The following is a 12,364-nucleotide window of genomic DNA, read 5'->3' on the forward strand; positions in this document are numbered from 1 at the left end:
TTGGTTTTCTTTTTCTGCCGCACAGGTCTCAGGGATTAAGCTCAGGTTCTCCCACTTGCCAGCATCCACACTGGCTGAACCACGCTGCTATCCCTCTACCTTCTGTTCTCAGCCACGCTCCTCAGAGGTGTCACAGCCTCTACAGGAAGTACCCTGGCAACTGGAATGTGCCCATTGTGAGGGTAGGGATTATGATGGCGGTCAGAACCTGGTGAAGCCAAATGTTATTGTCTCAAAAGATGTCCTGTGGCCCTGGTTGGCAGCACTGTGGTTATCTGGATGGCAGCGGAGGACAGGGAGGTGATGGAAGCCCGCGGCGCAGGAGAAAGCTGCCCCACGCTCTCCAAGGTGGTGCCTGCTGACAGCATGCCCGAGGTGAAGCCAAAGCTTCCTTTGGTAAGAGGACCCCTCTCCTGAGGGGTTGCCCTAGCCATTCCCCTGGAGGTGGGGGGGGGGGTCTAAGCCTTAGAGTCTACGGGCAAGCGCTAGGCTGTTCAGTTGCCAAAAAGAACAGTGTCCCATCCCCATAACGGGTCCCCAGTTGCCACCAGGAACCAGCAACTCTACAGGATTGTAAGGTTGCACAAAAGTTTGTTTGTCTCTGTCTCTCATTTGGGGCCCTTTCTTCCCTCTGTGGTTAGGACACACACACACACACACACACACACACACACACACACGGTTCTTTCAACACAGACCCTGGGCTTCTACCTCACTCTGTAGCTCCTGACAGGTGAAACGTGGGGAATGGGAAGCTGACCCTGCCTCACCCATCAATACCTCACAACTTTAGGGTACCTGCCCTTCGTGGCAGTTCACCTTCTCCTGTTCTAGAGTCTCTTTATGCACTTCTAGCAAACATCCTATAAAGATAGACTTTGCAACACACCCCGGGCTCCTGAAGTTTGTAGCAGAGGCCATGGTTGTAGGGAGCCCCACACTGAATCCCCACCATCACCCCACTTCTTCTTCCCCATCCCAGGATACAGAACCCCCAAAACTAGAACTGCCTACCCTGGAAGAGAATGGAATCTGTGAGGACAGAGATTGTCCGGGGCCCCCTAAGTCACTATCTCCAAAGTCTGGCCCTACCACCAAGGGCCAGGCTGGCGATGGACCTGGACCGGAGCCCATGCAGCCGCCCCTGCCCCTGGAGACAGAACACCACAACGCGATGGAGCTGGAGAAGGTGCGCATGGAGTTTGAACTGACACGCCTCAAGTACCTGCACCAGGAGAACGAGCGGCAGCGGCAGCATGAGGAAGTGATGGAGCAGCTGCAGCAGCAGCAGCAGGCTTTGCCTCGCCAGGTAGTGGAGTGGGCTCCGGGCCGGGCCGCGGCTGTACCGGCTTGGCTCTGTGCCACGGCTGCTGGTCCCAGGTCTGGCTGCGAGGTGGTGAGCATCATGTAGCTTGCATCTACCCGCTGGTGCCTGAGACCACTGCCCCTGTGATTAGCGTCCCTGCTATGTTAGATTCAAGCCTCTAAAGAGAGCTGAGAGTAGGAGATATCCTGAAACCACACCCTCTACCCAGAATCCCTTTTGATGGTCTCTTCGAGTCCAACACTCAAACTACAACAGGTTTTCCACCATTTTTTTTAAGTTAAGATTTATTATGTATAGTATTCTGCCTGCATGTACACCTGCGTGCCAGAAGAGGGCACCAGACCTCATTGTAGATGGTTGTAAGCCACCATGTGGTTACTGGGAATTGAACTGACCTCTGGAAGATCAGCAGCCCTCTTAACCTTTGAGCTATCTCCCAACCCTTTCCAGCACTTTTATTTCTCTTAAGATGTGCTAGCAGTTCTCCTGTCCGTCTGACCACTGAATGACAGCAGAAACATCACCTTTCTTTCAGGACTGAGTTCTCTTTGTTGAACACACGGTCTTATAACCAACCAAAGCAACATTTTTTTCCACAAGAAATATATACTCAACCCCTACCGTGCTAAGTGGGGACATGTGTGCTCATCTGAGGGATGGGATCTAGCTCAGTCAGCAGAGTACCTGACCAGAATGCATGAAGCCCTGGGTTCAGTCTCCAGCACCAACTAAACATGAGCAGAGGCAGAATAATCAGTTCAAGGTGACATAGTTAAGTTTGAGGCTAGCCTGGGCTACGTGAGATCTTGTTTCAAAAGAAAAATTGAGTTGGACTGCCACCCGAGCTACTTAACACTCCAGCCAGACTATTCTAAACACCCTGTGATGAAAGACATCACCACTTAAAAGGAGTGTCTCCTGGTCTCTAAAGTCATGGGCTCTGGGTAAACACTCAGGCTCTACATTTTGGTTTTAAATCACTTAACCTTGAACACATTGCTAATACCCCTCGAGCTTTGGTTTGCTCCTCACTAGAGTAGACCCCGTCTCCGGGGTCACCGGAAGGGATGACCAGGCGAGTGCGTGACTCTGCTTCGCAGTGGGCCGGCACATTAGGCAAGCGCGCAGTTGTCTGGTCAGCTGTTCCCATTTTCATGAACTCATATGCTCACCTCTCGACCCGAACACAGCGACTTCACCCCCTCTCCGTCTTCTCGGCGCGTGATGCATTAGTTCCACTGCCCCGCTCTGAGTCATCCTCGATTCTGAGAAGGTTGTCATGATCTAAACTATGGCTATAACTGTTGAGAAGGATGTGACCCATTGCAAGATCTCACTGCAGGTCATCAACACCGCGCTGACACATTTTCTCCTGCTCACAGTTCTGCAGCTTGCCCGAGAAACCTGTCCTGAGGGCTGTGTCAGGAGGCTTCCCAGAATAAGGCATTTCATTATCTGAATCATTTGTCTCATTGGCTGGTCAGTTCTTCAAAGAGAAGATAGGTTTGTTTGACAGGACTTGTCCTCAGTGAATACATGCTGGCTTGCTAATTATTTTTTATAAGAAAAATTGTTTTTGTAAGAAAAGCACAGATACCTACTTACTCTGCATTAAGGAATATTACTGAGCCAAGCCAAGCTTATTGAATTGGAATATCTGAATATATTTTCCTTCTTCTAATATCTAGAAAACATTTGCCTTTCTCTAGAATACTCTGATATTTTCCAATTCTAAGTTCTTAGATTTTTCTCAGTATCCAAGAAAAATTTGAGACATGAAGTATTTAAATCAGGCATGATTTATATGAGTCTGCCTGCTTACTGCGACAGATTCCCTGACAAACACAGCTTAAGGAAGAGTCCGTTTCGGCTCACGGTTCCAGGGCATAGTGATCACAGCGGCAGGAGCAGCAGGCAGCTGGCCACACTGCTTCAATCACAGGCGCTCAGATAATTCAGTCCAGAACTCCAACCAACCTGACAGTGCCTGTTCACAGTTAGGGGAATCTGTCCATCTCAGGTAACCTAACCTAACCTAAATAACCTCATAGGCATGCCCAGAGGATCGTCTCCTAAGTAACTGTAGGTCCTGTCAGGTTGGCAGGGAAAATTAGTGATCCCAGTATCATAAGGTTTACATCTCCCAACCATCTCTTTTTAATTTGAAAAATGTTTCTCCTTGCTGGATAAGAGAAAAATCCTTAACATTAAATCCTCTGCCTTTTTAAAGATAGACCATGAGAAATGTTTTGGAAAAGTCTACAAATATATTTGTGTACGCACATTCATATAACATACACACACATGCATGTGTACACATATATACAAATACACACATATACCACACACACTCCACCCATGCACACACATCATGCACGCACACACCACATACACATGCACGCACACACCTCCCATGCACACACACACTACACACATGCATACACACACATGCACGTGCACACATATACACACATATACCACACACACCCCATCCATGCACACACACCATGCACACATACCACACACACACACACACTTCCCATGCATACACACCACACACATGCATACACACACACCACCCATGCACACACACCACGCACACACACACCACACGTGCACACACATACACACATACTTCCCATGCATACATACCACACACATGCATACACACACACCACCCATGCACACACACCACGCACACACACACCACACGTGCACACACATACGCACACACTTCCCATGCATACATACCATACACATGCATACACACATACCACCCATGCACACACACACACACACGCACGCACGCACGCACACATGCACACACCACACTGTGACAGCCTCCCTTTCTCATTCAGGCTAACATCATGCAGGTTACAGAGCCCTGACACAGAGCGCTGTCCTGTGTGGAGGACACTGGGTGTCTCCCTCCCGTCTCCCACTGGGTCTCCTCCTTGCCATCACCTTAGAGCCTCAGAGCTGGACTCACTCCTCCTGTTAGCTTTGTTTCTTGATAGAGTTGTCTCCTCGTTTTCCGCATCCGTTTTCAGCAATGCTGTATTCGAAGCCCGAGCCCTTGAGAATGGCTTACAAAAGTGTTTTATTTGTGATTCCTTTACTAAAGGGTGTGAGACTTGGGCTTGGCTTGATTATGGAACCTTCCATATGTCTCTTTTTCTTAGAGGCTGGAGGAGAAGGGAAGAGAAAGAGGATGGATGGATGGATGGATGAGTGATTTACCTACTCTGGACATATCTACACTGGTGTTTCTCACTTCTCAGCCCTTGCCATTTAGCTGTTAAAAATATGACATCCTAAAAAAATGCTGTAGAGCAGAAACCATGCCAAATTCTTTAGTTTAGACCAAAATGTTCTATCAGCTTTTGCCTCGCACACTGATAACAGTTAAAATGGGGTCAGTTTGAGCCCAGTTACTGACTTCAGAAAAGAGCAACTCACAAACAAACCTGTCCAAAAGCCCAGTGCCCTGAGGGCCAGAGAGCCTCTAACTCAGGACAGAGCCACCTGCCCCAGGACAGAGCTTCAGCCCAAGGGTGGGGACTACGGAGGGACTAACCACGTGACATATGCCAGGACAAAGGGAGTCAGACTTGTGCTGAGACATGCCTGTTTATAGTTGATGCCACTGTCCAGACCCAGAGTCCAGATCCGGGAACCTCAGAGTCCTTGAGAACTCGCTCACATGGGTAACCCCCAGGGCAAGATGGGGCAGGGAAAGAACTGCTGTGGCCTAGTGCCTGGGGTCATGAGGGAGACCGCAAGCTCAAGAGAGAAAATGAATGCGATCCCTCTGTGCACCAGTGATCTCACTAGAAATATTTTCCTTTATTTTCTCCTTCCTCGTGGTCTTGGGAAAGAGGTATCACCAATGCACAGTGACTTCCACGAGGTCACCTCCAGAGTCGGCAGGACTGAGTGTAGCTGTGGGGTTACCAGCTCTGCTCTCTTCTTTCTCACAGTTCTCAGGAGGCCTCCAGGACCTCTTGCTCCCCCAGAACCAATTCGCCATGTTCCTCTACTGCTTCATCTTCATCCACATCATCTACGTTGCCAAGGAGATGGTCTTCTTTCTCTTCTCCAAGCATTACCTGTTCTGTCTGGCGGCCATCTTGCTGTGTCTGATTAAAACCTTGTGGTCCTACTTCCAAGTGCCGTTGCTTGTTCCATTGCCAACAATGCCATCTGTTTGATACCAAACTCCTCCCCCTCCCATCACAACCTGGCTTGATGGCACAGCCACCAGCTGCAGACACCTGAGGTGGAGTTGACCAGCCAGGCCCCTGCCCAGAGACTGTATAACCATCCTCCCCACGGGAGAACTTCAGAAGTTAGCAGGTTTGGGGGAAGGTACATAATCAAGGAGGGCCTAGAAAACCTTTCTAGAATCAGAGTCACATCCGTGACCAAGCTTGGATCCCAACACATCCCCTGCTCACACCATTTTTTTTTCTTTTCCTTTAAACTACAAAGTTGACATGAGCCCCTCCCCCAACAAAAAATGTCCTTGTCCCAATCCCTAGAATCTTGACGTCATTGTTTTATGTGTCAAAAGAAACTGTTGTTAAAGCTGCTAGTTGAAAGCCTGCGTCCTGGAAGGCATAGCAAACTGGGTCCCGTTACCTGTCCTCCTTAGGCTGCTTAGACAATAGTGAAAAGCAGAGAGTGGAGCTGTGTTCAGCATGGCTACACTGGAAAGAGGCACAACTCCTAACACAAAGGGTAGAGTCCCATAGAGAGCCAAGGCTATACACAACAAAGAGGCCTAGGTGTGGCCCAGCCCCGGCATCCCTGCCTTAGCTAGTCTCTCCTGCAAGGTCTGAAAAGTGTATGCAATCTCTCCCCGGGAGACAGCTCTCCTGTGCTGGAGCAGTCTCTTTCAGTCTGTTGTTTCAGGAGTCTGATAGCCAGAGGGAGGCCTCCGGGTTTAGAGTCTCTTCATCCCTGCCACTACAGTTACAAGGCTGGGCCATGCCATTCTCGAGGAAGGGAGGCTGAGCTGCCCAGGTAGGCCCCATATCATGACCACTGTGGGGAACAATCCCCAGCGTGAGAGTGCTGCAGGGCCACAAGTCAGGGCGGCCAGAGCTTCCCCTGGCAAGTCAAGCAGGAAATACAGCCACACCCCCAAGACCCAGAGAGGAGGAGGGTCTTCAGAGACTGCAAGTAACTGAGCCTGCAGAGTCACCACTGCTAGTTTACTGGAAAAAGGATGGGTGTAAGAAAAAAAAATCCAGACACACACAGCTCAGCACAACATGTGCATACACACACACACACACACACACACAAGCCAAGCACACAAGACTATTAAAAATGTAGAAACAAGCTGGACAGTGGTGACAGGAGCCTTTAATCCAGCACTTGGAAGGTAGAGCAGTTGCATCTGTGAGTTGGAGGCCAGCCTGTCTAAAGAGCTAAAGAGCCAAGATTGTGCAAAGAAACCTTGTCTCGGAGGAGGGTGGGTGGAGGGGAGGGGGATTAGGGAATGGAATAAAGTGTGGGGGGGGGAGGTAGATCAAACACACACGCTTACACAAATCATAGAAAACAATTTCCTGTAGAGGGATAGTCACCACCCTCGAGTAAACAAAGGATACTCAACAAAGCCCAGAAGCAAAATCGCAAGACTTGCACAGAAGGAAAAGGGGCTCAGCTCCTCCAGTCCCTCCCCCTTGCCGGCCACACCCCTCCTCCAACACCTCTCTGTAGAGACTGTCAACTGCTCTGTCTCCACCTGCCCAGGCAGTGAGACACCAGCCAGTACTGGCATGAGAGTCACACGAGAGGGAAAAGCTCTCGTGAGTCCACACTGACCTTCTTCTCCCTGTCACAGGGCTTGGCTGGGTTCTCCGACGCTCAGTGAAACAGAGTAGACCATCCTCAGACCACACTGTCAGGACAGATTAGCCTGTCACTTATGCTCACAGTGACCTCCCGTCTTCCACCGAGATCAGGGCATCATCTCCACTTAAGGCTGTGTGTGATAGGTAGGCACTTAGAACTCGCAAATGACAACACTGGCGTTTCTCATTAAACTTTCAGCGATGGAAATGTTTGCTATGGGTCAAGTCTCAAGATAGTTTATTTTGATTCAGGTTTCTGGTGTGAAACCGAGGCAACCCCTTAGCCGGACAGTGGTGGGGCACGCATGCCTTTAATCCCAGCACTTGGGAGGCAGAGGCAGGTGGATTTCTGAGTTCGAGGCCAGCCTGGTCTACAGAGTGAGTTCCAGAACAGCCAAGGCTATACAAAGAAACCTTGTCTCAAACAAACAAACAAACAAACAAACAAAAACAAACAAACAAACAAACAAAACCCATCCCATCGCTCCTGTTGACTGGCAATGCAGGACCTCAATGCATTTGGTTTTCCTAAGAGGAAAATGAACTCTATGAAGTCACTGGATTAGCATGGCACACCCGGGTGATAGATACAAACTCTCTTTCCCACTGCCCAGATCTAGTGTCTAAAGATTAATGACAGGAGTTAGGACCTGACTCTAAGTTGAGGGTCTTAGGAAGATCCAGCTCCACACAATCACCTTCCAACTTAGGATGAGTCTCCTTGTTGAAATTCGAAGCAGAAAATCCGGAAAGACACAGCCACAAAGGACAGGAAAGAGGCACAGCTAAATGGTAACCAACCTAGCAACAAGTCAACACATTAGCAGCTCTTAAGTGCCTCCAGTGCCAAGAATCCAGCTCAGTGCTTAGGGGGGCCAGCTTGCCAAGGGCTGTAGGGTCTGTGTTAAAACCTTGCAGAGAATTCCAGAGTTCAGAGGAGTCTTACTCTGAAGCATAGACTCTTCCCAGGCCCCTACAATCCTGCCTGGTGAGGCAGCTTTAACACACAAGAACACTAAAGATCACTTACAGCCTAGAGACCCCAGGAAGGGCGGGGAGTTGGTTGGAGTCAGAGAAGGCTTCTTGTAAAAGCAGCCCCTGAAGGCTTAGGAAACCTGGGCAGGTAAGTAAGGAGGAGGAGGAGGAGGAGGAGGGAGGACCCACACAGGGACCATCATGGAGGTAGGAGGCATGGAGTGCTCTTGCTCAGACAAGAGCTATAAAGGCTAACAGGCCGGACACCCGGCTCCAGCCCAGCTTCATGGTCTTGAACGCTGGTCTCAGGACTATGAACTTGATCCTTTGAGAAACTGGGAGCCCTGAAGCTTCTAAAGAAGTCTAATGACACAAAAGTGGGGACGCTTCCCCCTCCGCACACCCCTCCCTGTAGCCTGGACGCCATGCTCACCCTGACCGCTCTTCCCATTTCTACCCTAGACACGTTGTTTTAGAGGTTCAGAGTATGAGTATTACAGTCAGCTGTTAAAACAACAACAACAAAACAGGGGTTGCAGCTTAACTTAACCAAGTTTGTACAAACCAAGTTCATGTGGTCAGCCCAAGGGCTCAAACTTGCTATGAAATGACAGAGGACTCTGGTTCCGGGGTTCCCCACCATCCCCAGGGCAACAGCTTTCATTTATATCCTGTGGCTACAGCCTCATTCTCGCATGGCTACCACAGCTCCAGCACCACTCCACAGGCTGAGAGCAGGTGTGGAGGAAGCACTGCCTTTTGAAGGCTTGCCAAACTGATGGAGGGAGTGAGAGAGAGCCTTCAATCCCAGCACTCAGGAGGCAGAGGCAGGCAGAGCTCTGTGAGTTCAAGGCCAGCCTGGGCTACATAGAACTTGTCTCAAAACCTTTTTTAAAAGCCAACAACAACAGAAAAACAAAAATACTTCCTAAGAAGTCCCAACCAGAGATTTCTTATTATATCTCATTGGTCAGATACAATCATAAGGCTGCTTCTACCTACAGGACTTCTGAGGAGGTAAGGATTTACTACAGGGAGCCCACCAAAGATGACCACTCAGACACAATTGTAGATTATTTAAACCCTGTCCCACCTTTATCATCTAGTTCCCGGATGAAAGAACACATAAAACCTTTATATTTACAATATACCTTAAACAGCATATTAGCTGGACAAGTATCTCACTCTATGCTATTAGAATCTACTTTCCTATTGATGACCCTGATTTATTACTTACTATGTTTCATCTGGGCTGTTCTTAACTCCGATTGGCCCGCCCTCAGGACCACATCTTCTTGACTTCTCCCTCTTCCATTCCTTCCTTTCCTTGTGGTTCTTCTCTGACCCCAAACCTGAGAAACCTAAACCCCACCTATGTCTCTTCTGCCCAACTATTGGCTCTTGGCATCTTTATTTCCAGCCACAATACACTGGGGACAGGGTCACTTAGCTAGTAGTTGTATGTGGACTCTCATCTCTTGTCTCTGGGACCACCAGTTTGGGGGAGGGCAAATTAGCATTACAATATAAGCAGCATCTGGTCAACCTACTATGCATATATTTTTTTAAATTTTTTTGGTTTTTTGAGACAGGGTTTTTCTGTGTAGCTCTTTCCTGGAACTCACTCTGTAGACCAGGCTGGCCTCAAACTCAGAAATCCACCTGCCTCTGCCTCTCAAGTACTGGGATTAAAGGCATGCACTATAGACAATTGAAAGTCTTTGTTCCAGACAGCTGGAACTATACCTACGTATACAGAAACTCAAGTTTAGCCCAGAGCATTTGGACCAAGGGTCTTTTTAAAGGCAAAACCCATATCCTGGTATCTCAGACAGCAGCTACAGAGGAAAGGTTTTGCACAAGCAAGCAGTTTAACAGAAGCTAAGATAAGCAGTTAGCCAGAGGGGGAGGTTTGCACAAGCAGGAAGTTTAGCAGAAGTTAAGATAAATTATCAGGGGCATCTCGATCTTGGGTTTCTAGAATAGCATTGGATAATTTTCCATGGGATTCTCCATCAAGGAGATCAAATTCTAGTTAAACCTGAAATGGTCTTAGCAAGAATGCAAGGCAGAGGAACCTCTGCACTGTCTTGCCATGTCAAGGTTTTTATCTGAACACTTTTGCAGCCTTAAACAAAATTAGGATTCTGATAGGACAAAGGCAAGGGTTAGTAACCGCATAAGAACTTGTTGCCCACCATTCCTACTTTAGAAGACCTGAGTTACTGAGACAGAGTCTTGGTTGGTTGAGATAGACAGGTGGAGCATGGCGGCGGCAGATTTGGGCCTCCTGAGGAAGAGCACACAGGCCACAACCACATACAGTGGTGTAAAGCTCATGGTTTCACCAGATGCATACATGCCTAGATCTGACCCAACATCTACCACCAGGGCAGCAGCCCTGCCTGGGGACTTAGAAGGGTACACAGATCAGTGTCAGACCTTCTCCAAAACTGGGAGTGTGTTCAAGGCTCAAGGCTCTCTCCTTTCTCATCTCAGATCCCACAGAAAACAGCCCACTGTTGGCCAGGGGATCTATGCCATAGTCCTATACCCAGCTGCTAAAGATTGCCTCACAAAAAGAACTCATTACCAAGGTCCACTCTGCTTTAGCCCAAATAAACAAAGCCCTAATAACATTTCAAGTAGGCATAAGAGCAGAAAGATACCAGTCTACTCCCTCTAAGAAGACTATCATAGATTGCTAACCCAAGTCCAAAGATAAGCTGGAGCTAAGAGGCTACTGTCATTTACTGGAGGGAAAGGGCAGCAGGGACAGTTCTAAAGTCCACTCCCCTCATTTTGTTCTGTTGTCACCCCAGTTGAACAGGTGACTACAAGTCCTTTAATATTCTTGGGTATCATTGAAGTGGCATGGAGATTATCTAGAAACTCGGTGAGAAAAATAAAGACTTATTAATTAATAAATTAATTAATTAACATAGCATCTGGTTCAGTTGACCCGAGAGATTGGGACTAGAGGTGACTTTCAGCATGGGGGGAGCTGGGGGGAGCACCACGCAGATGCAGCTTCCGGGATCCCATCCCAAGCCCTGAGTCAAGAACATTGTGATAGGTTCCACCCCAGCTAGGAGCCTGCTGCCCAGGCTGAGACTCCAGTCTTTCCTCTGACTATAAGGCCCTGTTGTTGACCTAGAGGACTTCCCAAAGGGATAAAAGGACAAAGATAAAAAGTGAGGTAAGAAGAGGACCTGAAGTGAGTCCTAGAAGAGCTGTGGGGGTTCCATCTATACCTGGCATGGGCAAGCACTAGCCGCAGTGGGTAGCCTAACCACGGGACACCACGGTCTGTCCCTCCTCCCTCTGCTCTTTGGCCAGTCCTTGCTGTGGGTTTCTGAGGACCAACTTCACCCGGCACCCCAGGAACCACCAGAAAGTTCTGGAATCACCCCAGGCCTGTGTCTGCCTCTCCTGTTTTTATGGCTCCTGTGTGTGGCTTTGGGGGGCTCTTGCTCAGATCCCCCCATTCGTTATGTAAAGCTTGCTGCCCTTCCTTCGGGAAGGTTAAGCATGATTAAAATGTGGGGCTATTCCACGGGGCCCAAGAAAACAGCTGGGACTCCCACGTTTCGAAGCTGTTTTGGCCAAGCCCTGTTACATAATTTAAAGTCTGTGGCTTATTTAGACTTAATTAGCCAGAGGGGGCACAGCTGCAGGCTCATTATCAATATTTCCTAAGCTTTGTGGGATCTAAGACTTAAGCAGGGGATTGGCTCTGACTTGCAAGTTTCTTACACTGTGTATGGCAGCATCAGGAGGAAAGTGGTTTTTGTTCCTCAGGAAGCAAAATGGTGACATCAAAAGCCTCACTGTCCCCACAGTGGCCCAGTGAGAGATGGCAGCCCCTCAGCTGGGCTGTGATGAACAGGATCATGAGGTTAGAGCCTGGGGTACAGAGCAGAACTGAACAGGTGAAAGGCGTCAGTGTGACGGTGGTGGGGAGGACAGTGCTCCAGAATTTGTGAGCTCGGTGTGAAAGGAGAGCACACAGTCATTGATCAAAACCAATGCCAAGGGCAGTGGAGACAGTTCAGTTGGGAAAGCGAGTTCACTCCTTAGACCCACACAAAGAAGCAAGGCTCACCTGGGACAGGAATAGGATTGGGTGGGGCAGGGGGCTTTGGTCAGCCAGCTAGTCAGAGACAATAGAGGGAGGGAGAGAAGGGAAGGAGGAGGA

At 48.9% G+C, this 12,364-nt stretch overlaps 1 protein-coding gene across 1 annotated transcript; it reads left to right on the forward strand.

The window, feature by feature from the left end:
• Positions 1-247: 247 nt before the first annotated feature.
• Positions 248-7,211, forward strand: Tmem247 (transmembrane protein 247). Its single transcript, XM_052186764.1, has 4 exons — positions 248-396; positions 983-1,309; positions 5,308-5,496; positions 7,182-7,211. The coding sequence occupies exons 1-4, from the start codon at positions 280-282 to the stop codon at positions 7,209-7,211; spliced, it is 663 nt and encodes a 220-aa protein (XP_052042724.1). The 5' UTR covers positions 248-279.
• Positions 7,212-12,364: the final 5,153 nt, after the last annotated feature.

This window comes from Apodemus sylvaticus, chromosome 6 (assembly GCF_947179515.1).
Source record: "Apodemus sylvaticus chromosome 6, mApoSyl1.1, whole genome shotgun sequence".
Classification (NCBI taxonomy): domain Eukaryota; kingdom Metazoa; phylum Chordata; class Mammalia; order Rodentia; family Muridae; genus Apodemus; species Apodemus sylvaticus.

Coding starts and splice junctions, on each gene's coding strand:
- Tmem247 (XM_052186764.1), top strand. CDS start 280: ATGGCAGCGGAGGACAGGGAGGTGATGGAAGCCCGCGGCGCAGGAGAA. Junction 397..982: donor TGAAGCCAAAGCTTCCTTTG/GTAAGAGGACCC, acceptor TCCCCATCCCAG/GATACAGAACCCCCAAAACT. Junction 5,497..7,181: donor CCTTGTGGTCCTACTTCCAA/GTGCCGTTGCTT, acceptor TCCCTGTCACAG/GGCTTGGCTGGGTTCTCCGA.